The sequence below is a fragment of the Serinus canaria genome, chromosome 4, assembly GCF_022539315.1.
Source record: "Serinus canaria isolate serCan28SL12 chromosome 4, serCan2020, whole genome shotgun sequence".
NCBI classification, from domain to species: domain Eukaryota; kingdom Metazoa; phylum Chordata; class Aves; order Passeriformes; family Fringillidae; genus Serinus; species Serinus canaria.
Window position 1 is genome coordinate 46,161,666 of NC_066317.1, and position 25,120 is coordinate 46,186,785.

Sequence of the window (25,120 nt, forward strand, 5' to 3'; positions counted from 1 at the left end):
GCAAACTCGGGAGGAAGATGGTTTGTTGCAGGTTAAAGACAGGAATTGATCTCAGCTCTGAACAGGAGACAGATTGCTCCTTCTCCTTTTTCAAGTGGACAGCGGCTTTAAGCGAGGAGCTGTAGTGATGTAAATTAAGAAACCCCTAAGTGTGGAGCAGTATACTGACTGCTAGCTAGCAGGCAATGGAAACCCCTTATTTCCAGCAGCAAATGCCTTAGCGTTTAGAAAGGAAGAAAAGCTGTTTCTGTGATAAAAAAAAGCGAGTCTTGCCCTTGCAGTGGCCAGTGTTAATGTTGGTTTGTTCGCCGAACTGATCAGTACTGCCCAGGTATTCCCTCGGCAGCTCTTCTGCCATGAAATCCTTTTTCCCCTGCGTACGTATCCATGCCACCAATTCAAACGCATAGCTCTGCTTTTGTGACAGAGAGAGCAGCACTCGCAGCTGGACCGTGATGTCCGAACACGAATTTCATACAAGTCAGAGTCGCCGCGGGCCCGCAGTGTTTCATTCAGCGACGCTGACGAGAGAGGCCGCGGGCCGAACGGGAAAGCGGCCGCGGGCCCCGGGCGGGCGCGGGGAGCGCCGGCAACGCGCCGTGGGGCCGCGAGGGGGCGCCCGTGCTCCGCCTTGGCACCGCGCGGGGATTGCGCGGGGATTGCGCGGGAGATGCGCGGGGATCGCGCGGGAGATGCGCGGGGGATGCGCAGGGAGCCGAAACTCGATCCCGATTATTTAGGGAGCTGGTTTGCTCCCAGCTTCTGCAGTGAGCATGGCCTCATTGCTGTGCTGGCATCCCTAGCAGTCTAGCTCGCTTAATAATTTTCCCAGGAATTCTCCATATGGATTTGTTGACCTAAATAATAAGTGACCGCTAAAAATTTATTTGTTGTATAATTTAAAATGGTCCCTGAAAAAAAATATTTGTTCTACTTACGCCTTTTTTTTTTTTTTTGCTTGCTTGATTCTTTTCCATATTCAAACCACTAAAAAGCACATTTAATTTCCCAACTGGAGATATAAAACTTCTGCTTCCTAGAAAATATTGTCTGGAAATTAAAATACAGCTCTTAATCGCCAACTTTTTGGTTTGGTTTGGTTTGGTTTTTTTTAACCCTCAGCATCTGAGAGTTTAAATGAGAATGCTTGGTCAGAAGTACCACAGATTTAAAAGTAAGTATATACACACGGCAAGAAATAGGTTATGTATAAATCTCTCTATTCACAGAAAAAAAGTGAATTTTTTAAAAATGTTGCTGACATTGTGATTTAGCCAAGTTTAACAGTGTATGGGATGTCACCAGGCTGTTCTATTTTACACGGCAGCACTTCTCAAATATCTCTGGGATAAGTGAGGATGTGTGTTACATTCACAAATACAAATCATGGTTCCACTATCATTAGCAATTCAATGGAGATGTCCAAACAGATCCCTTTTCCCTTCTGATTCTCCAGGGCAGGGGGGCAGCAGCACCCAGCAGCCGGGTCTCTTCCTTCAGAACAGGGCTTTTCAAAAGGCTACAGCAATTCTGTGTGCACAAATTTGTTGGCCCTGGGTAAGGACAGGGTCCTCAGGCTGAGACTGAGGCTGTACCCCAACCCTCTTCCATTCCTCCTGGATTGTGTCTTACATTAACAATATAAGTCTTTGTTGCTAAATGTCTTTTACATATTTTTGTTATTATTCCTATGATTACATTCAAACAGGAAGACAACTCATTCCTTCCACACACCACCAAGGCGGTCCATACAGTGGTAAGTGTATTGTACCATTTAATCTTAAATCTGACTTGTGAATGGGGCACCACACATCTGAGGATGTGTTTTGGAAATCAGTGTAACTAGTTAACATTAAGGTGAGAGAAAAGATTTCCTGCCACTTGTGTTTGAGTGCATATTTGCATGTATAGTGTACTTTTTTTTTTCTACTGAGAAATATTTTTTGTTTTCCCTGGGGCTATGAGTTAGCCTTAGCAACACTGGCTCAAATGAAAACTTGGTTACTTTTACTTGCTGGAGTACTAAACATTGTCAGTTATTTAAGAAGTTTTCTCAAATAAAAATAAATTTTATGTATGCAGCAATCTATTCCATCCCAGTTGGAGACATAACTTCCTATCCATTAGGAGAGGAAAATAAACATTATTACAGCATAAAGTCACTCTTGCAAGATCCTAATCTAGTTCAAAGAGTGAATTATAACCTTGCCTTAATTTGCAAGTACCTTTAATGTTGGTTCAGTTTACTTGTTATCATTTTTTGCCAGTGAGACCTGACACAAACCTGAAAGTCCTGTGGGAGAGACATTATTTGGTTTTGCTTAATATCTGTTCAATGGCTAGCACAGCAGGACTTGTCTGTATCAGTGTGTCTCAACAGAGGGAAATGAGAGATTCTGGATAAGTAGTCAAACTTATATTGAAAATGCCTTCCAGTTAGTTTGGCTCCTTCTACTGGACTATGCCAGTGATGGCAAAGGAACTTAAAGGCTAAAATAAATGTAATGCAATGAACAATCAGAAACACACATCAGTATATTTTAGCTAGTATGGCTTCCATGTGCAAGAGTACCTCCTGTAAGGCATGCTAGAATTTAATTCTCATTAGCTATGAGAAAAAAAACAACAAAAAACCAACCAAACAAACAAACAAAAAAAACCAACCAAAAACTAACAAACTAAGGAACTATTAGGAAAGGGAAGTAAATGCAAAATTCTTTGTTTGCATTTCCATATACATTCCAATTCACATTGTGCTATTTCATGGAGTTTCCTTTCTTTGCCCAAAACAGCAATCCTAAATTGACTAGAATGAAGGACACACTTGATTCCAGTGAAGAAAGGACCTGTCTGAGTCAAGATTCTTTAGCCTGGAGGCAAGGTGGCTGATAAAAAGTCTGTAAGATCCTAAGTTAGCATGGTGAGCTTGAAGAGCACATGATTATTTACAGACCATCAGACTTCCAGACAAAGAAAGCAACAAATCATGTCTAGTGGCTAGTTTGAAAGAAATAAAAGGGAATTCACCCTACAGATAAACTGCAGAAATCACTCATTGCCATGAATGTCCTTAGTTTCTGCTTGTTCAAAAGCTGTCGCAGAATCACAAAATGAAAATCTATCCAGGTTGTTAAGTATGATACTATTTCTGACTGGATGTAGCAAAGTGCAGAACACTTACTGGAGGTGCTTACTGAGGAAATAACAGCATGAGTGTCCTAGGCTCTGTTGTACCTTCATTGATATGTTCTGCTGGCCACTCTCAGAGACAAGATAATGGTTAAGACAGACACTTGATCTACGACAGTACAACAGTTAGGGGTCTGACTTGTTCCAATGCAGCCTGATTTACCCACCTCATTTCTTTCACCTTTACAACACTTTCCTTTCATCACTGGAGTGATGACTTTTAGCCTGATGTTAAAAGCCTCTGCTCTACACATCTCTGTGTAATTCCTATAAATCAAACTGTGATTAAAAAGTCTTGTTCATGTCCACACATTTTGTGTAGTAATAAGCAGCTTGCCCATAGTAGCTTAGAGGCTAAGATGTCATTGAAAATTCTGAAGTTCCTTATATGCAAATGTTTAATGAGCAGTGCCAGTGATTCAAATTTGGACTTGAATAATTTTGATGACCTGTTGTATCAAAAAAATTCCACCAGTAATATATTGTTTTTATTTTTTTTTCAGAAAGCAGGCGAGCAGTGTGTGTTCATGGTGTCCTCTTGTGCAGCCCAGACACTTGTGTAATTGTACATGTTTTACGTACAAGGACAGGTCAGCTCTGACACACACATCATGCATCAGTTTCTACCGACTTTTAGCAAGTTTCTCATCTTATAAATTCGTTTGTTTGGCTCTGAAGCATGAAGTTTTATGATGGCACTTTAGTTACTTTGGTAATTACATATGCTGAGGAACATATTGTTTAATTGCTTCCACATTTCTCACTTGTTTGCCTGGATCCTCTTCTCTTGTGGGGTTGAAACCACCAAAGTTCTGAAGTCACACTGTCATGTTCTTGTCTAAAGACTAGTCAAAAGTGATTAATGCAGCAGCTATGCATGAGAAGGTTAACCCAAAGAGTCTCTTTGCCTTTCATGCCATTCACTTGCAGGTGGTACCAGACTATTCTTGAGAGCTTGGAGCTGGAAAGAGAGGATTTGTTTCTTTCCAGTAGCAAGTGTCAGAAATCCCAGCCATCTTCTCTTCCTTTCATTCAGAGATGCCTTTTTCCTGAATCTGTTTTGATCTTTCTGCTTCTCACTTTCTTATTCTTCTTTTGAATGGAGACTCTACTGGTTACTAGCTGTATCTCAACTGGCAGAAAGGTGAGCCAAAGATCCTGACCTCTTCTGCAGAGGTTTGCTCGCTTTTATTCCCCCTCTTTCTTTTTTTTTCTTCTAACCTTTATTCCTCTCTGGTTTGATGAGGAGGAAGTAAATATCCATTTTCAGGAGTAGCAAAATGCAGACTACACATTGTTTCTACTCTAGTCCTGGCAGCACAGTCTGGGAGTGCTAGACTCAGGATGAAGTCTTGGCATGTTGAGAGAGACCTGCCCTCTCCTGAAGCAATCCTTCACCTTTTTTGCTAACTCAAAGGACTTCCACACCTTCACATGAACCTGACAAAGGTAACTTGCTTGCAGTGCTGTCAGGAGCACACTTTATGTAGAATTTGTAAGTCCAATGAAAATCCTTTTTCAACCCCACCAGTTTCTTCCTTTTTTTTTTCTCATTTGAGCTGCTGTACAATAGATAACTCTCACAGTCTGAGCCATAATCCTAGAAGTTTTTTTCTGACTTGAGTTGCTTTACAAAGTTAAAAAGGGAACAACACTATTTATAAGCACATTATGTAAACATTAGCAACAGAGGTTCAGCTGCTTAGCATTCAATTAATTTAGTTCAGTCAATATTGCATGGTACACAGTTTTGTCTGCTCATATTGTAAACACATCTTGCCCTTGAGCACTTACTTCATTTGACTAATTAAGATCTACTTCTAAGTGCTCTCATTTTGTTGCCAGGCAAACTGGCCCAACTTTAGATACAGCTGTTGTACTTGGTGAAAAAGGCATTTGAAATCCAGGTCCATCTGGTTGATGCTCTAGTGGGTCAGGCCAAAACCTGCTCTTCTTTAAGGCAGTAGGGTCTCTGCTTTCCACAGGACTCACACTGGAGATCAATCAGGACATTGTATGTTTCTTACCTCTGCCAGCATGTCTTATACAAGTACACATATTTCTGCACAGCATTGTGTTCCCACCTGAGACAGCGAAAACTATTTTAAAATTTTAATTATTCAGTGCAGGAGCATAAAATTTTTCAGAGAGGTAAATGTGGAAATGTGGGAAATGGATTTGTAGAAAGAAATTGTCTTACCCTTCTCATGAGACTAGGAGTGAAACAAAAGATTTTAAAACACCTCTCAGTTGCTCCATCTCTAAGTAAAAAAAAATGTTTTGTCCAACATGGAACCAAGTGCAAGTCCACTGTACTTGGGCGTTTTAAGATAAGTTGTAAGATAAGTTTAAGATAAGTCATCTTTCCACTGAGATTTGAGGCATTGTGTTTTGTTGTTTGTATTACTGCAGTGTCAAGAAGTCATACATATAGATCAAGACAGAGAAGGGATAGGCACTGAGCAGATAATTTCTCAAGATTTATAATACCTGTAAATAAAGATGCATTGGGGGAAAGGCTTCATTTTCACAAACTGAAAGAAATCCATGAGTACCAGAATTTTCCAGTTTGTTCTGGGCTTTTTTCTTTTATACAGCAATTCACACCCTGGCAGAAGACACATTGTCTTGAAATATATAAACAATACTTATGGCTGTGCCATTCAAGAACAGCTGTATTGTCTCAAAGCACAGTACACCAGCTCTTCCAAGACTGTTATATTACCAGGTGCATTCCTTTAAGTGTTCTAAAATACAGACTCATCTAAGAGCACAGCTGCTTCTGGAGAAGTCAGCCCCTCCTCCAAATGAATCCTTACATTTTTTTTAAAGCAAGCTAAGCTTTTCCTTTTGCTGTTCCCCTGGCCTGATGTGTGTCAGAGGCTGAAGACTTTGACTTGATGAGGCTGGGAAGTGACTCAGCTCCAGCTTTCCTGTACTCTGTGGTTGCCAGGGGACACCCTGGGTCACATATTGGGACCTCTGAGATTACTGAGATGACACTAAACAAGAAGAGCAGTCGGTGAAAATAACTCTGCATTCTTCTGTGTGTAATAAAAAAAAGTGTTTAAGACAGTCCAAGCTTTGCTAATTTCATATGCTCATGTTCTGGAATTGTTGAATGTCAAATATTTGCTATTAAAATCTATGCATCCATATAAAGACAAGCTATCCATCTTTTTGAAAATAAAATGTGAAAGTCATATAGACTAAACTATCTGCATCTGAGTAACTTGTAAATTTGCGTGCAGTGTAAAAATACATTCTGAAAGTAACATAACTGATTTATAGTCCTCTGGGGAAAGAAATGTTTCCAAAGTGTGGAAACAGAGCAGTCACTGTGGCTTAACACTAGTGTGCTGTGAAGAATGAATTATTTTAGCTCAGTGGCTGACTTAAAAGATGAGTGGTAAGGAATGACACAAACTGAGCCAAAAATACATTTTAACTTTTGATGTGAAAAAAAAAAAAAAAAAGGAAGCATGCAGTCCTACTTGGCTAATTTCTCAGTTTCAATATCAACAAGCTATTTGTGAATCTGCCTCTCAAAGTATCTAAAAAACAACTTGCTCAGCTTCACAGCTCTGTGCTAGTCTTTCTGTTCCTGTGATGTTTAAATCAACTGCTGTGGATGCTCATGCTGTAACTTTAAAATCTCTCTTGTTTTGCTGCCAGCATGTCCTCTGCAGCTCAGAAGGATGGCATGTCAGAAGTTAATGTGGATCCAGAGATTGTTGTGTGCATGCAGAGTCTCCACAGGCAATCCTTCTGAGAGTGCATCTGCAATGATACCAGCTCAGTATGTATATTCTGCATAGGGTATATGGAGTAACCTAGGCTCTATTATCTGAATGCCTTAATAAATTATAAAGTGAGTTTCAAATTGCAAAATGTGTTGCCCAGAGTAGTCACTCTGCTATCTCAGTGGGCAGTATATGGGATAACTTGGCAGCTGATCTCCATTCCTGCTCTTGCTGGGGTGTTTTGTATGGTACTGTCTTACTTGTTTTATGAGTATGCTGTGATAAAATGTGCTTTTCTGTGTCCTGCTGTTGCCTATTCTTTTGTTAGGCTTTGAGGGAGCTTGAACGTGGTGTTTGATCCAGGGGCAGAGTATTTGTGAAATAAGGTGATTTGTACATGTCACAGCAGAGGCAGCAATGGGAGTACAGCAGGCATGGATGGAGACTCACCTGCACACTGGTGAGTTGGGAAAGCTGTCAATAGGATGACATGCTAAGAACATCCTATCACTTACAGCTGGCACATGAAGGGAAGATGGGCAGGCAGGAACCCTTCTGACTTTTTCATTCCGACAGTTTGCATTGCATCGCATCTCAGAAAGATGCACTGTTTGAATGATCTGAGCTTTGGAACCTCTATCTTGCTCCTCTTAGTTCACCAGGTCTGGAATAAATTTAAAGCTGAGTATGTTTTTAGAACACTTAAAGGAATTGGCCTGAAGCAGAAGAAGGTTTTTATTCCCAGTGTTATGCTGTAAAAACCAGAGGCAAATCAAAGTGGAGAAAATGAGTTTTTTTTTTTTTTTTTCCCCAGGGTTTACAGGAGCCATGGGAAGCAACTCATTCCAGAGAACAGGTTTATGGCTGACAGGTCTCATGGGAGAGCTGGGGCAGCCTGGCAGGAGAGTGAGTGAGAGAAGCTCTTCATTTACAGATGTGTAAAACCTAAGCAAGTGGTACTGAGGGGCTGCCCTCTTTAGGAATGTCAGAAATAGAAGCTCTTAAAAAAGGCATTGGGTTCATCATCCTTCCTTTTTTTTTTTAATTGGGAAGGGGTCTTGCAACTGGCTTTTAGAATACTCTGAGCAGGAAGCTCCTTTGAGAAAGGAGAAATTATGCTTTCTGTGGAACCAATTTGTTATGCTTGGTGAGAAGCAGGATGAGATCAGATGCCCTTTTAGTGGTTTTGGATACTTTAGGGACAATATATAAGTGGATCCAGCTCAAAGCTCTTGCTGCCTCAGGTACAAGAACAGCAATATTCATTAGTGAATTTTTATTGCTAGCCATGAATAAATTACTAGATATCTGGTGCCTGCAGACAGGCAAAGGAAAAGCTGTATGGGAAAGCTTGGATTTAAGACAGGTTTTTCATCTCTAAAAAAAAAAATCCCTATTTGTTTGAGGTGTAAGTTCTTACATCCTTGGTAGCTTAAATGCAGTCATACCCTGGATCAATGCAATCTTGTCTCAAGCAGAGATCTGTGATAAATATGTTCAAATCTCATTCCCTCAGATGGCTCTGTGCCAACAAAGGTGATAATGAATGTTTAGGTATGAACTCAGTTGTTTTTTTCCTGGTAACAGACTATGTAGAGGTTCAAGTGCAGCATTTTATTGATTAACTTCAATATCACTCTAAGTTGGTTGTGCTTTCATAGAAACATTACATATATTTAGTATTAGATCTATTTCTATATGAAGAAGGGACAGCCATAAAACAAAGGAATTAAAACAGAATTGCCATTTCTTATACTGTAGCCAACTGAACAAATCTTCCTCTTTTCCCCAAGTATCTCTGTTCAGGTTTCTGTGGGCTTGTTCAGTTCACCCATTCAAGTGGTTTCTAAAGGTGCTGCTGACAAGGCTAATGCACAGTTTAGTGTTGCAGTGTTGATCCCTGAATCCTGCTGCAGCATTAACTGTTGTCATAGAGACACAGATTTTTGAGTCCAAAGGGACAGTTTTGATAGTCAGCTCTGACCTATTGTAAAACACATAGTAGCTTGCCAATAAGTAAATAACTTTGCCAAACTGGAGCACAGCTGGTCCCTCCCTCTCCTGTGACAGTGAAACACATTTCACTGAAGTTTGTGAGATGCTGTAAGTAAAACCCCAAATGGGGATTTAATTTATTGTAAGAGTGATGCTGTCGGCACACATTTTTTTCTGATGACTGAAAGCCAGGTGCAAGCTCACTCCACAAGATCCTGCTGTTACTGTGATACTGGCAACCTCAGAGGGACAAAGAATATTAAAACAATAACAGTATTCTGTCTTACCCTCTAGGTAGTGCAGTGAGGTTAGCACTTGTACTTGTAAAGAAGGATGCTAGAGTGGGGCAGATGTACACAGTCAGAAGTCTCTGACAGACAATATAATTGTAGCATTTTGATACTACCATCCCTGGTTGTTTGCCTCCTCCTTCTGCTTGCTCCTTTATCAGCTGTGTGTCTGCACCCACGCTAGTCCAGAGCCTGTCGTGGCTGCTGCCAGGAACAGTGGACTTGTGCCAAGGCACTGGGCTCTGAACTGCCACAGCATTTGTAGCCTTTGCCAAAGGCTACCTGATACAGCAGAACTAACAGCTGGGGGATTTAACATCTTAAATTGCCAAGCTGACAGCCATCAGAGCTCATGTGAGAGTGCCAAGTGTGTAACCTCCAGCCAAGTATTAAGTCTCCTCTTTCCCAGTATATGCTAATCTGTGAGAAATGGATTGTTAAAGATCCCAGCTCCACTGATGAAGCAGTTCCAGTTATAAAATCCCTTGATTCTGTACACAGAAGTTTCCAGTGGCCATCATGGTATTAGACACTGGAACAGGTATAAAATGTCTGATATGGTCTCCCCATCTTCCACTGCAGAATTTGGAGTAAGGTGAACTGGTTGGGTAAAGCTGTGAAAAATGTGTGTGAAGAAACATGTGCAGTCAAAATGCTCCCCTCCTAAATGTATACATTTCTTTCGTTGTCAGCCATGCATACATAGCTTCTGCAGTCCTGTAAGATAGCTTTAGGAAAGCTGGAAATATGAAAATAATCTGCTGGCTCAATATAGGCATGCATTATCCATGCCTTTGCTGTGCTGCTGGAGAGGTTTGATAATAGTGCAGCATTTGGTTCCTTGTGCTCTTTTCCATTCCTGTGCAACACAGCTTTTTTGCTGCTATTTGCATTGCCTGAAATTACTCACTGTTAAGTATTAAGGAACAATTCTTATCACTTTAGGTTTTCAGGGTCTGTCTTTGGCTAATTACCACAGCATCCCTATGAGGTGAAATGACTCAGTGCCTTTCTGCTCACCCAAAAGAGAGTCAGGTTGTGTGTGCTTCAGCATTGGTGCTCTGTGGCAGTGCTGCACAGCTGCACAGCTGTTGTGGATGCATTGGGGAGCATTCAGGTTTTGGAGGGGAAAATGTGTCTCCAGCTTGCTTGTTCTAGAAATGGGGAAGCACTCTGGGACTCTCTGAGAAGCTGATTTCCTCTCAGCCTTTGGGAATGAAGGAAGTCCTGTAGCTCTCACAGTACAAAGTACTGCTCTGGAAGCTGGTGCAACATGGGTTAAGCCACAAAACTGTGCACAGTATAAAGATGAACAAGCTCACTTTCCAGTGCTTTGAAAAGGGTTTGGCAGTGCACATTCTGCACAGTATCTGTCTAGTGGTGAGAAATGGTGCTCGTTGTTGCAGACTTGCTTAGTGATTTAGAGACTTGCTTAGTGACTACAGCACCACCTTCCCTGGCCCTTTTACTTAAGGAGTAGTTCTGTCCTGGGGTCTACTGAATTCCTGTCTGTCCCAAAATTGCAGTGGATAAGGCTTTCTATCAAAGAGATATTTTTTTAACTAAAAAAAATATGAACTGTTTCATTTTCAACCTAGCTCTGTGAACATTCTATACTGGCACAGTAGAAAGAGAACAGAAGCTCAGTAGCTGAAGGGTGATGCAGGAGCTGGAAGGAGGGCTTGAGGGTGGGAGTCTTTTAAACTGGTTCTGTCATGGAAGCAAATGGCACATGCCAAACACACATGACATGAGCAGAGAAGCCGTGGTCATGGTTATCAGCTTTTTATTCACCCTATTTCATTCTGTCCCCTCATTACTCTCAAGGGGACTAGTTAGTACTACTGAGTGCAGAGTACTCTGGACAAATGGCTTACTTGCACTCAAATGCCTAAGAAAGGAGCTGGCAGCTTGCCATTCAGAACTCTAGTCATCCAAATATGATGTCCTGGTTTAGGGCATCCCAGGACATATGATCAATAATTTTCAAGAATTTTAGACGTGCAGATGAGATGAACTGTGGTGCATTAGAAGGTATGTTTTAGGTGGATAGTTGTCAAAGACACCAGTGCCCCTGGCACATCTACTACTTGCGGGCTTCCAGTAGCAGGTAAGCACATCTGTGCTTTTGGAAAATCACTCCATTGTTAGTAGAACTGACCTAAACACTCATGAGAAGAAACCGACTCTCCAGTTTTGAACTGTTGCAAATTGTGATCAGCACAAGTCTTAACATACCAACATATGTATCTCTGGAGACATGAATTATTTATACAAGTGTTCAAAAGGTCTGAAAAGCAATTTTCTTTTGGGCATGTGTGACTGGCCACATGAATTACATGGTATTCTCTCAGCCCTGGTTGTGTTAGCATTTTAATTGCTTATTCCATCTGATGCTAATCTTGATTCTTGATGAGGTCTCAGTGGTAGTACTAAATCCATTCTCATCAAACATTTATCCTTACAAAGCTTAATTTATGTGAAAGCTTGTGAAAAGAGAGGTACAAACCAGTAAAGTATCAGTCTAATTTCATCACTTGGGCTGATATATGCTAGGTGATAAATGCTTACCTACTTTCATCATCTTCAGTCATGACTGAGATGGGTGACTTCAAATCAACTACCTCCCAACAAATAAACTAGGTAAGTGTTCAATATGAAGGCAACTTCACTATTGTCATCCATTTTGGTTGCTGTGGTATTGTATAGATATCTGTTTCCTCTGCTAATCAGCTGGAAAAGTGACTGAGGAGTAGTGTTTTGCACTATATTTTGAAAATCAAGATTTGACTCATTCTCCAAAAGCATCCATTACATACCTTAATAAGTTTAAGCCAAAAGATGAGCCAAAGAGCAGCAAGCAAGAAAATTGTTTTGTGCCAAAAATAGGCAGGGGACTGCAAAGCCCAACTATGGGAAGACAACCATGCATTGTAACAAGCAACTTCTTAGGTCCTGTAAAGTGGTGGATTGTGACACTCAGACTGAGTTTTGAACAAGCAGAAAGTGACTGGGGGGATCAGTAGTGTGATGGGAAACACTGGAAAGGGAAGCTACATGGCCAGTATAATAAAGATTCTTTTCAAAAGCCTTCACAGGCACTTCTCTAACAGCTACCATCATAAAATAAAGCGACACTAACAAAAATTTGTAAATACATGCTGTGTTCCCGTGCTCATGGAAGACACTGACAAAGCTCTCATTAACCTTTGTGTTGAAGGATCAAGTTATTTCTTTTTATAACCTCCAAATGATTTGGTAACAGCAATTGATCAATCCTGCCACAACCACGTGGAACAGATGTCAATCCTGATGTTAGAGATGAATGTGCTAAGGTGAAGTAATTAATCCAGGTTCAGCAGTGCTTAGGCACTGAAGATGGACAGGGCTTGACTGCTGTCTTCTGAGCTAATCTTCAAAAAATACCCTCCTTCCTTCCTTGTCAAGAGATTTTGAAAGACATCTTACAAGCTTGGATCAACCAGTATTGTGAGTGAAACACATTTTGGCTTGTGTATTACAGAAATACATTTAGTATGTTCAGTGTGCAAGCTCACTGAACCCATAGTATTTGAACAAATTGCTCCTGTTTTGCCTAACCTGTGAACGTGGTTCAATTCTCAGCTGTCATTTGGCCAACCCTTTCCCTCCAGTAACTTACAACTTTCAATTTCTAGTGTGCAGTTTTGTTCATCCAGAGGATATCTGCGTAGATCCATCATGCAAGCAGCTGTTGTTGTGATCCTGTAAGAGGAGGGTGAGAAAAACCAATGAGACTTGAAACCACATTTTCCTTGTTTGAGATGACAAGATTTTCTATAATGGGTTTTCTGTTTGTTGAAATACAGAATGGTATGCACTTGGATTCCTGGCATGCATGTCACATTCACATTTTCTGAAAAATCCCTTCACCCAGGATTTTTCTGCTGGGAAGCTGAGAAGCCGCAGAAAAATGAGAACAATAACTATCTGATTTGCTTCTCCTCTGCTTTGCTCGTGTAGAATGTGTTTGGAGATTGTTTATCACAAGTGATTGTTTCATTGGATTTCTGGTCTGTGTTTTGACTCAATGACTATTCAGGGTCAAGCTGTGTTGGGACTCTGGAGAGACTCATAAGTTTTCATTATTATTTTTTTAGCCTTCTGTAAGTATCCTTTCTGTATTCTTTAGTATAGTTTAGTTTAGTATTCTTTAATATAATATAGTATCATAAAATAATAAATTAGCCTTCTGAGAACATGGAGTCAGATTCATCATTCCTTCCTGCCATGGGGGTCTTGGCAATTACAATACAGACAGTCTTTATAGAGCTTGTAAAGCATGATTAATTTATTCAGTACAGTATACTGGTTACAGCATAAAGCATACAACTATATGCTGAGTATTGTAGAGAGGATGTTGACTCAAAAGTTTCTGTGTAAAAGTGTACAGTGTTTTGAAGAACATTCAGTGAGATTTCTACCTGACATCGTTGCAATGGTATCAATGAGACATCTTCAAATCTGGTCAGCAATGTGTGATTGCTATCTCATATGGTGGATCTTTCTGTTTCCATTTGTGTCACTTACTGCTGTTTTATTTTGTCTGGTAGTAGGTGTATTCTCATCCATGCTGATACTACTTCGTTCTTATTGTTAGCTCATATCAGTAGCATTACTATGTAAGTGGATCACCTCTGAAAGGCATGAGGCAATCAAACACTAGTGAAATATAACATTGTACAGTGGTTACTTCATGAACATTGAGAGTAACTGTGATTGCAGGCTGGATGCTTCAGATCCTTACTTCTTCTAGAGGGCACATGAGCTGGTATTTGGTCTCTAAAGGTATTCTCCACAGCCTAAGACTTTTTGCAAGGCAGTTCCTCTCGCTTGTTAGACCATAAATCACCAGAACATCTAAAAAATATTTGCTGATAAGTCTGTGACTGCAAGGGAGGAAGGTTAAATGACTTCATGAGGATGGGGATCAAATTTTAAAGCTCCCTTTGAGAAAGACAAGTGAGTTAAAACCTTCATTTGCTTTTTTTTTTTTTTTTTTTTTTTTTGGTTACAGATGGGTTCTTAAATGCTTATAAAACTTTTGAAGTTGTGAATGGACAAACTTGGCTTCTAATTTTATTGGTCTCTCTCCTTCTCTCTCCAAAGATTTCTATATTATATAGATAAAGGCAGATAACCTCTTTTCTTGATCTGGATTGATCCTGATTGTTCCAGTTCCATGTTAATGAATACCAGAGGAGCACGTCTTGAGATTTTACTTTTGATGTGCTGAAAGTCAAGTGCATTTACATGCTGTATTGGGGTGATAATCCTTGCTGTCATTGAATTGTCAGAAATTAAAAAGGAAAAAAATGCCACACGCTTTATTACTGTGACATGCTTCAACATTTCCTAAGTCTACAAAATCCATCTGTCATATCTGGTGTGAGGAACATCTAGCAAGGACTGTAATAAGAACCAGCCCATGAAACTACTCTGGAATACTATGTAAAGTACCATGAAAATGGTACATTTAAACTTTTTTTCAGGCTGATTTTGTCACATTAAATAGAAATGCATGTGTCTTAACATGCATTTGCCATAAAAAAGGTCTTCAGCTGCAGTAGGATGTCATTTAGATTAGCCATGTATCAATTATACTTCACTGAGAGGCACTGAGAAGACACTTGTTTGTCAGACACCTGCTTAATAATGCTTAAGATCACACATAACAATATACTAACATTAGTCACAGTTAAATGCTTTTTAATGAAGGTTTCATAGGAAAATGTTTTGTTCCCAATTAATAAATTGGCCTTTATGGTAATTTAGTTCACCTGTATCAACCAGAGTTTTTTCTGAACCACTGTAGTGAGGTTGCAGTCCCCCTGCTACCTCCTCAGGCTGCTCTGTGACCTCAGGGACTCCCACCAGGCCTTGGGCAATGAGTTGAGGGGCAATGAGTTGAGGGGTGAAGTGTACCTTGACCGTGCCACAAATTCTTGCATGGCTAAGGTGGGGGTGGCACTCTCTGTACCAGGGACTTCTGCTGCCTCCCCAAGGAGGGGAACAGGAGATAATCAGTCATCCTCTGACAGCCTTGGAACATTATTTACCTGAATTGCAGCCTGAGTGGAGGCGTACCATCGTTTTTAAGAAACTCCAGTAATTACCAGCTTGGATTGCAGCCAGGATAGAAACTCACTAATGACTAAAGCTTAGCATTTTGTGACCCTCTAAGCAGCTGTTCTAGGAGCTGCCCTTTGAGCTCTTCTGGACTGCAGTGGATGCACCTCTCTCTTAGAGGGACACCTCTCAGAGCTTTGCTATACTTGCTGGACCGTCACTGAAAACTCACGGTGGGATCCACACTGACACCCCCACCTCTCAAGGCTCAAGTCTCACACACAGAGAAATGACAAGGTATTTAATACGAGTATTTAATTGGATATGAGGGTAATTTTAAATTTGTAAATTTATTTAGACACAGACATTGTGTCTGTAGATGTTTGTCTGTGTGAAGTGATTGAAACACACTATAGCAAGAATAGCAAGAATGTTGCCATCTTGGATCTGTAATGAGTCAGGCACCCTCTTCTGCACCCTTACACTTTTCTAAACTGATTCTAATCTGATTTTCATTTATATGCTTCATCTGTGTACCAAGGAAAAGAGTCCCCTTTCCAATTTGTAAAGTTGTACAAATTTATATTAAACCTTCTTTTGCTAATATATTTGACAATGATTTTTGAGTCATCCTAACCACTCATTTGTGATAACCAGAGTTTGAATGATCAGTTATTCCTAACAGCAGGGTATCTGTACTACTTCTGCAGTTTTGCATATTTTATATAAGTTACAGAAGCAACAGCAATTAGCTATTCTTTACATCATCAATGCAAATTGATAGTGAAATAGTAATTAATGCAATTGTTTGTATCTTAAATTTAAATATTCTACATAATCTTTTCCCCTGACATTGTAATTCTGTACTGTCTTATCCATCAGCCTGCTAACACAATATGGTCCCTCCTAAAGCTGGAGGTGCCTTAAACTTTATTGGGAATCTTAAGTTTCAATGAAAACCGCTGCATGTAATTGCAGGCGTGTTTCAGGATGCAGTAACCTTCATTACCTGTAGTTCATAAATCTGCCTTTCAAGCATGTTTCTCACTCTTGATAGAGCTCAGCTGTGTAAAATTGTTAATGGCACTATGCTCTGGATAACCACAAAACTTATTTAAGCAGATAAATTAAACCCAGATGAAATCATGGTAATTGTTGTCTTGATGAAAATAAAATCAAGACTCTTATTATAAACAGAATAAATAAATCCCAGACCTGTTAGTGGTTGCACTCTCTCTGGGTGGAGAAAGTAACTGATGGCTTGCACATGCACCAGAAGCTTAAAAATAAACTCATTCAAATGCAGAAAACAGGGGTGTAATGGCAGGAAGGAGATTGCAGTATTCTGAAGATAGGGCAAAGCTCCAACAAACCCGTGTTCAAGAGGATTAGACCTGAAAGGCCCTCGGCACAAGTTTGTGGCAACGGCAGAATATCATGAGGCTTTGTAAATGTTTAAGTGGAGGATTAATCCTACAGTTGAAGCAGAACTATTTATATCTCAAAGTAGGATGTGTTTCTTCCAGGCTTTCCATTCTTAAAATACATTTTAAGTTGAGGTGTTTGGGAAATTTATTTTGTTTGTACAGTGTCTTTTATTCTACTGTCCTTACATTCTTTAGAATAATTTGGCTACAAATTCCAAAAATGGGATTATGCAAAGAAGACAAGCAGTTAGGTGGAGATATTTCATTATGCTACTTAATTTCACTCTTGTCAGTACTCAGACATTCTGAGATGGAATGAAGTCTGAACTGCCAACAGGCAAGATAAATAGTATTTGCATAAAAGCAAAATCAACTGATTCAATTTTTTGAAATTGTGGCTTGGGGTTCAAGTTATTAAATCTGCTGCTTAGCTTTTACTTTGATGCCTTATTCTCTGAATATCTTATTCTTACTATAGTAAGAACATTCAAGATTATTCAAGTTATTTTTTGCTAAATATAAGATAAAATGACAAAAAAAAAAAAGCCACTGATGTCCAGTATTTTCAAAACTGACTTCCTTAAATAATACTGTCAGAGATTTCCCTGCAGAGCACCAGGTTTTATAGGAACAAATGTTAAAGTGTAGTATTTTATTACTACACTAGTATTTTAAAGAGTAAAATCATCAATGAGCAGTTAAAGTAAGTTCAGAATGAATAGAGGAAGTAGATTTATGGTTCAGTACTTAGACAATTTCCTCAATTCTTGGACAAGAAATAGATGCATAAGACAGCAATAATAATTAAATGTGAAGATGATGAGAGCTAAACAATGCAAATTCTGTTGTGAAATGTTTCCTTCATTTGCAGGTCAGGTATCAAATTTTAATATGTTTGTTCTTTTTCTGTCAGTCAACAGAGCATAAATTATAAATGTACATGAGAATATGAACTGTGATGGAGTAATTTTTTTTCCTTAAAAGCTAAATGAAATCTTCAAATCAAATAAAGAAGAAACATGCTTCTCTTAACCACTGTAGGTGCTAGGGCTCTAGTACATGCTGAAAGTAGACTTTCATATTCCAGGTAAAAAATTGCTTTTATTAAATCAGTGTTAATTTAACTTTACTGGTATCAGGGAACTTAGTCCCCTAGGAACATCAGAACCCAGATCTGTATCCTTGGTGTAACTGGTTTAATTTTTCTGAAACTGGAAGAATTTTGATGTTTGTGTGGGGATGTCTTGTAAGGAGAGTTATTGAAGGAATAGAGGAAGGCAGAAATAAAAATATATGTAATCTGCCAATTTTTTCTCTGCCCAAACCATGTACAAGGTTTATAGCTATCATACCTGCTGACACCATACATTTCCAAGCACAGCCTGAGTGCTTGACCCTGGGAGAAATGTCCTCTCTGCACCTGGAAACGTGCCCAAATTCTACTGCCTGGAGCAGGCTACTTGTAGGATGTACATTGAGCATCAGCATTATTGGTTTGGTATTGGGTATTTGATATAATGCTTTGTGCACTTGGGAAATCTGTGCTCAACAGCCTGTGTGTCATTTGTCTTGTCACATTCCATTAAAGTCTATTAAATTCTATTAAAAAAAGGAATTATGAGTATTAGTAAAATTGGCGATTAAAAAGGTGATTAAATAATAAGGCTTTCACAGATCTCATTAGAAGCTGAGAAAAAATTTGCAATATCGGATCCTTAGTTTTGGATATGAGTACATTAAAATGTGAAAACTTTTCATTTTTTTTTTAAATTAGGAAACTATTATATTTTAGCTAATTTTCCCAGTAGGACATATATCCGTGACTCTAAGGTGACAAGCTGTCAACTGCTAGGTCACTGCTGTAGACTGCATACTTTGAGATAACACTCAAGTTTATAAAGAAAGCTTTTATATGATTTAGCTTAAAAAGTACAACACACATTTCCTTTTGGTCTTGCTCACAGAAATAGTACAGTTGAGTAATCATGACAAAATAAATAGTACAGTTGAATAATCATACCAAAATAAAAAGCACCTTGAGGAAGATGTGTAAAGAGAAATACACAGCTCAAAGACCTTTATAATATTGGGTAAAGTGACCTGTTATACTTAAGTTGCACAAAGGTTAGGCAGGGAAAAATGGGTCAGACTATGGGCTTTCTACTGTATTTTATCAATACCCGAACTTAGGAGTGTTTGCTTGATTTGCCTCTCCTTCATCTTTGTCCCTTTAGTTGCCCACATTGAACCTTGAACAAAATGTGAGCAGCTCAGCGATAACGTCATTTGCCTCAGGTATCAAGGACTTGAGCTACTACAGCTGCAGCCAGAAAGGGACACATGATAAAATTTTGCAATGCCTTTCAAAGGCTGAAACATTGCTTTTAAGATAAAATGAGCTGCAGTGGTCAATGACAACACCCCCCAATAAAACCACAACAAACTATTGGAAAAACTAGAAGAAATGACTAATAGTAGCACTGACTAGTGCTGTGGCATAGTAATGGTCATGGATTTGTGATGAGACCTGGAAGAATCATTCTGGGTTTGTCTTTCCCTGTGTAGCTAGTAACATTCCTGAGAGTGAATAGACTTGTCAAATGTAGAAGAGGAATATTGGGTTTTCTCTGAGGTGTAAATACAAATGTCTGTTTTCAAGCAAAAGACAGGCATGAAAAGGTAATCTGCAGGGTGTCAAATCAATCAATTGCATTGGCTTAAAATAAGAATGCTAAAAAAATAACAACTTAATGAAAACATGACTGCTCTTACTGTTCTTTCCATTCTCACATGCTCTCCCCAAAAGCTACTGAGTTGTCTGCCTGGGCTGCCATGTTGTCCTGTAGGTCCTCTGAGACACTCCTTATCTCATTCTTATTTTCCCCAGTTATATCAACTCAACAGCAGCCAAGACAAATGAGGCAGAATTTGCCTGAACTGACTATTGATCTTGAATCCTTTCATCAGTTGGGCCCCATGCACCATATCAGAAGAGAGTATTAATGATGAAGAACAGATGAAGGCAGTGCTCCCACACAATGAATTTTGTCGTTATTCCCATGTCAGTGGGAATATTCACCACCAGTGAATTGCCATGGTCAGCTCATTGCTGGTAAGCTGCCTGAGCATTGTCTGAGACAGAAGTCCTGGGAGAGTCAAAACTTAAAGAATGCTCCCCATCTGTCTCAGCAGTAGAGCCTAATCCTGAGGTATCCACTCAGTCTCAGGCAGGGGCAAGCCATGGAGCACAGTGTGACACTCACTGAGGAGAGAAAGAATGGTTTGTGACTGTGTCTTTATATGCCCAAACAGTTACTGAGTCTAATGCAGGATGTGATGGTTGGAGTAAGTACATGCCTGGTCTTGCTGTTGTGGTCATTTCACTTTGCTTCAATTAGGATTCTTTAACATGACCCAGGCACTAGTTTATCACACCTGTTTTGTGCCTACAAAGCTATGCAATGGTCAAATGATCTTCTGCTAGACTGAACTGACTGTGAATCTGAAACCTGTTATAGATTTGCTGTTTATTCTTCCTTGTATCTGCTTCCTTTGATTTTTTTTTTATTGTTGGTTTGTTTGTTTGAATGATGAAGGGTTGTTTACTGGAAAAGGTCACTGCTGATCTTCCTTAAAGTATTCCAGGTTCAGAAATCTCTTGCAGAACTCGGGGCACATGTGTTTTGTGTTGAAGGCTTTCAGATGCAGCACCCTGTGGTAATGGTGTTGTGATGTATGGGACAATACTGCCTAAGAACTGCCTGTGGCACTGATGTCTTCAAGCAGGATTCTCTGTTCCTTACTCCGATTTCTATTGTAAAATGGAAGCTGGTGGTATCATTCCCACCTCTAACCTCACTTCTGAATGCAAATAGATGTGATCAGATGTGTGAGGCACGTGCTATTGAATGCTTATAGGAACACTGTGCTTTTGTATTTCATGTCCTAAGATTTGCTGCCAGAGCTGTAGGTCACTTTTTTTCCCCTGTATTTTTTTCTACAGAAAACACTGACTTCTACAGTCAGTGCAAAGTAGGAGTGTATCAAAGGTTACATAATTTTCAATTAGACTGCTGTGGGCATGAAAATATTTTGCAGAAGGAGACATCACGTTTCAGTAGTCTTGGGAGATTTACCTTGACGCTCCAAGTAATTGTCAGTAAAGTCATCACGTTTTGCTTAAACCCTTAACGAACAGTCTTTCACTTCCCAGAATTCTGCTTCAGCTACATAGTTAGACAGTTAAATAGCTGCTTAGGACTATCATGAATAGGGATGGGGTGGCTAATTTCCTGAAATTCAGACAAGCTGACTTGCTGAATTTTTCCAAGTGAAGAACCTGAAGCTCCAGCAGAGCAGTGGCAATAGGAGGCAATGGGAAAGGGAGAGCTCATACATGGGGGAGATGAGGAGAGAGGTGGCAAGACAAAAGGTCTGTGAGCAAACATGTTGCTCTGATTGAATTAGAACCTTCTAAAATCAAAACCTTAAGCCAGATACATTCATTTAAAAGATAATGTGAGACCATTATTCTGTTCAACGTAGTGCATCAGAAATAGCTCAGAGTAGAGTGAAGATGAATGGTGGAAGAATGAAGATGTTTGTAAATATCAAGAATAATAATAAAAAAATCACCACAATTTTCAGTGTAAAACCTTTTAAATATTTAAAAAATAAAAAGCTGTGTATTTGATGTTTCTTAGCCAAATTTTAGTGCAATGAGAATTTTTACGGCACAGCAATAAACGAATGAAAATAAATTTTACAATATAAATCCCAAGAGGCCTATAACCATACCAGGGCAACCAAGATACTTCAATAAAAAGTGCCTTAGATTTGGAGCTGAAATTTACTGCAAATAGTAATTTAGTTTGACAGTGCAAGTATGTTGCAAGAAAAAGAGCAAGCCAGATGGGAAGTGCTTAGCATAAACGAAGGTTCAAGAGAGAAATAAAGTCAGATAACTGGTTTTCAATCTGGTTTTAATTAAAAAAAAAAAGGTTGATAAATCTGTAACTTTTTCAATGCCTGTATGCAATCCTTCTAAAAATGACTAAATGCTAGAAAGGTGCAGATAATATCCACTGACCAAAACACCCTGCTCAGGAGAGAATACAAGTCTGCTACATAGCAGCAGTAATGTTGTATTATCTGGTATGGTGACCTTTTGGTTTGTTTGTTTTGTTGTTTATTTCAAAATTAAAAAAAAAATAGACCCCAGCATACTGAGACACACCTCTTTGGCAGGAGCAGAAACAAGGCAATATCTTCCATATGCAGCCTGGTTTGGAAGGCTTCAGGATGTGCTTGGGCAAAATAGCTGCTGGTTTAGGTTTTTTTTTTGTTTGTTTGTTTTGTTTCATATTTGTTTTTAAATTTGTTTGGTTTTGGTTTGCTTGGTTTTTTTCTTTTGTTTGGGATTTTTGGGGGGCTGGGGAGAACAGATACTTTTTTCCTCCTGCCTTGAGTAATCTCAGAGCACCAAGCCTGACAGAGTTCAAGGAGCATTTGGACAGTGCTCTCAGGCACAGGGTGTGATTTTTGGGGCTGAACTGTGCAGGGCCAGGAGTTGGACTTTGATGATCATTGTGGGTCCCTTCCAACACAGAATATTATGTGATTCTGTGATCTTTATTATTCTGCAGGCTCAGACTCTGCAGGCTCTTGTTCTCTCCTAGCAACACATCTGCATTTGATTTCTACAAGTAGTTGACGTGTGATTCCTCACAGTCAGTATCTGTTGTTCCTGTTTCTTCTATCTTTAGCTTTAAGAGCACAGTACAATAGACTCTTTCTAATGCTACTGTGCCTTTATTTATGCAATGTTTATAAGGACAGACAAAGTAAAAATTTTCTTCGTTGACAGAGATGCTCTTTACCGTAATGTTAAAATACTGCATTAAGACTGAAACTTATAAAACAGACCAACTTTTCTGCTTATGTTATATGAGTAGTTAAGGAGAATTTTTAGATAAAATTTTTTTCTCTTTTTTTTTTTTTCTTAATCCTTCTCATAGGACAAGAGGATAATACAGTATGGTATTGCTCCTTGACTACTGTGTCATATTTTCTGTTGAATTTCATAGGTCAGAAGTTCTTCCCTGAACTGTTTTTGATGATGTAAGTCACAATAAATTACATGGGCATTCTTTCATTAGGATAAACTAATAAAAATGTAGAAAAGTCATTGTGTCAACCTGTAGTGTTTTGAAACTCTCATCCCTATACTTTCCACCCTGTATAATTTTTTGCTATTATTCTCCAGTCTAGTATCTAAATAACATACTACTGCTAAGGTTTAGTGTCCAGTGGTTTCAGAGAATGATTTATTTTTCTTCAATGAATGCCTTATTTTTGTATCCAAGGATGGAGTTTGAAACCTTTATAGGAGAAGGGTTTAAAAATGGGTTTGGAAATGTTACATTTTAAAGTTCTTATATTGCATCTTCTACTACTTTCTGCATCTAATTAAAAGATGTTTAGGAAGGGAAAATATTTACATATCCATTTTACTTATTGTTACCTTTACACAAAGTGCATACCTGGCATACTGAGGAGAACTGTGATAAGTTTTTTCCTTTGATCTTTAAACTCCTCTTGCTATGGCCATGACTTTCTCTTTGAGTATGTTAATAGCTCTTCAATTTAGCAAATAATTTGCTTATACTGATAAAATTTCCTACAGGTGACTGAGTGTAGCAGAAGATTGAGTTATTCCCCATGAAAGCAAAAAGTCCTGAAGAGCACTGTGCAGTATTCAGGCAGATTTTCTTATAATCTTGTGAGCATGCAGGCCTTTGATTTTTTCTTAAGAAAAAGCTTTGATATTTTCACTGGCATCTTAAACATAAGCCTGACATTTTGCCACTTGGAAATAAGAGAAAAAAGGAATTAAAAATGGAATAAAAGATCACTAGTGAGTGAAAGCTCATACATATATATCAAACAGCCATCACCTCAATGCTCACAAAAGATAGAAACTCCCATTGCCATTGAGAAAACTTTTTCAGCTTATAGGGAGACCTACAAAATATCCTCAAAGATTAATCTGGAAATGAAGCTTTATGTCTATCATTCACAACCACAAGATTGAAATTATATGGGTACAAAACACTTGTGGAAGAGGCTGCTGTTTATAACCCAGGCAGTTTAATTACACAGAGCTCTGAATGGCTGTACCTGCAGAATGGAGGAGGTAGTGAGTACAGTATGGGCTGAAATATTTTAGATGAGTTTTTCAGGAAAGAAAATACTGATGATCTGTGAGTTACAGCAATTGTTCTAATATGTACTTAGCCTGAAATTTGTTGGTTTGGTTAGACAAAATTATTTTTTGGTATTTTACTCTTCTTGCAGTCCTGTAATGTCTGTGGGTTTGGGCTTTTTTTTTTTTTTTTTTTTTAAGTGTATGTGTTAATCAAATGGAATAAAGCTAATTCTGTTTGTATGTTCTTTAATGAAGCCACACAGATCACCCATCAATTTGAATTCCTTATATTCAGCAGATAGGCTGCCCATTTGAATCATCATCATGAATGATGAGAAGAAGGGATATTTTAAAGTATTTTAAGCATTTAACTAGTCCTAAGCATATGCCTCTGCTGTGCAGAGTTTTCGTTTTTAGTGATTTGCTTATGAGAAATTAAATCAGGTTGCACTAACATACCATATATAGCATAATTAAATATTACTGAAACATCTGTAACACACCTTCAAAACAAAACCTTCTCTTTTCTCGTTTTCTCTCGACAGAGTCCCAGCAGGGGGCTCCCAGGTAACACAAAAATCTGTAGCAGTCTTAATACACACTTGGTGCCCACACTTGGATGACAGCATGTACTTTAAAACTTTCAAGAATTTGAGTTAAATTACTCCTTAGAGTAGTCTTTTTTTTTTTTTTTCTTTTTAAGCCTTTTACTTAAAGCAGGTTTTACTTGCTGAACTCTTTTTGCTCACCTTGAAGTGTTTCAGTGGGAATTGCTTTTCCGTGCATCTAAAGGTAGATAGATGGTGAAAAGCTGAAATTGTTGCCTTAGGGGTTTTAAAAATCTGGCTGATACTGGTCTTGTGCCAGTTTAGGCTTAACTCTGATATCCCTGAGAGACATCTTGGAGTCCTTATGCACTTTAGTAATTCTCTGTAGATGGGTTAAATGTATACCCTCTGTTACCAAATTATATAAAGAGCAGAATTATCAGTCTGAGATGAAGAAATATTGCTATACCTTTCTAGAATCCTGTCAAAAATTTAAAAGTCCTAATTTTATAGCTTTTCCATTCACTTCTTTCAGTGAAAGACTCAACAGCAGGAGACATCATAACAAGACAAGTAAGCCAGTAGCCAAATGTATTTGAAATTATGCCAGCTG

At 38.9% G+C, this 25,120-nt stretch overlaps 1 protein-coding gene across 1 annotated transcript in view; it reads right to left on the minus strand.

The window, feature by feature from the left end:
- GABRB1 (gamma-aminobutyric acid type A receptor subunit beta1) overlaps positions 1–25,120 on the minus strand; it is a 103,488-nt gene that overhangs the window by 11,608 nt on the left and 66,760 nt on the right. Inside the window, exon 5 of the mRNA XM_050974110.1 lies at positions 12,879–12,961. Coding sequence (XP_050830067.1) covers positions 12,879–12,961 — 83 coding nt within the window. The remainder of the gene's footprint in view (positions 1–12,878; positions 12,962–25,120) is intronic.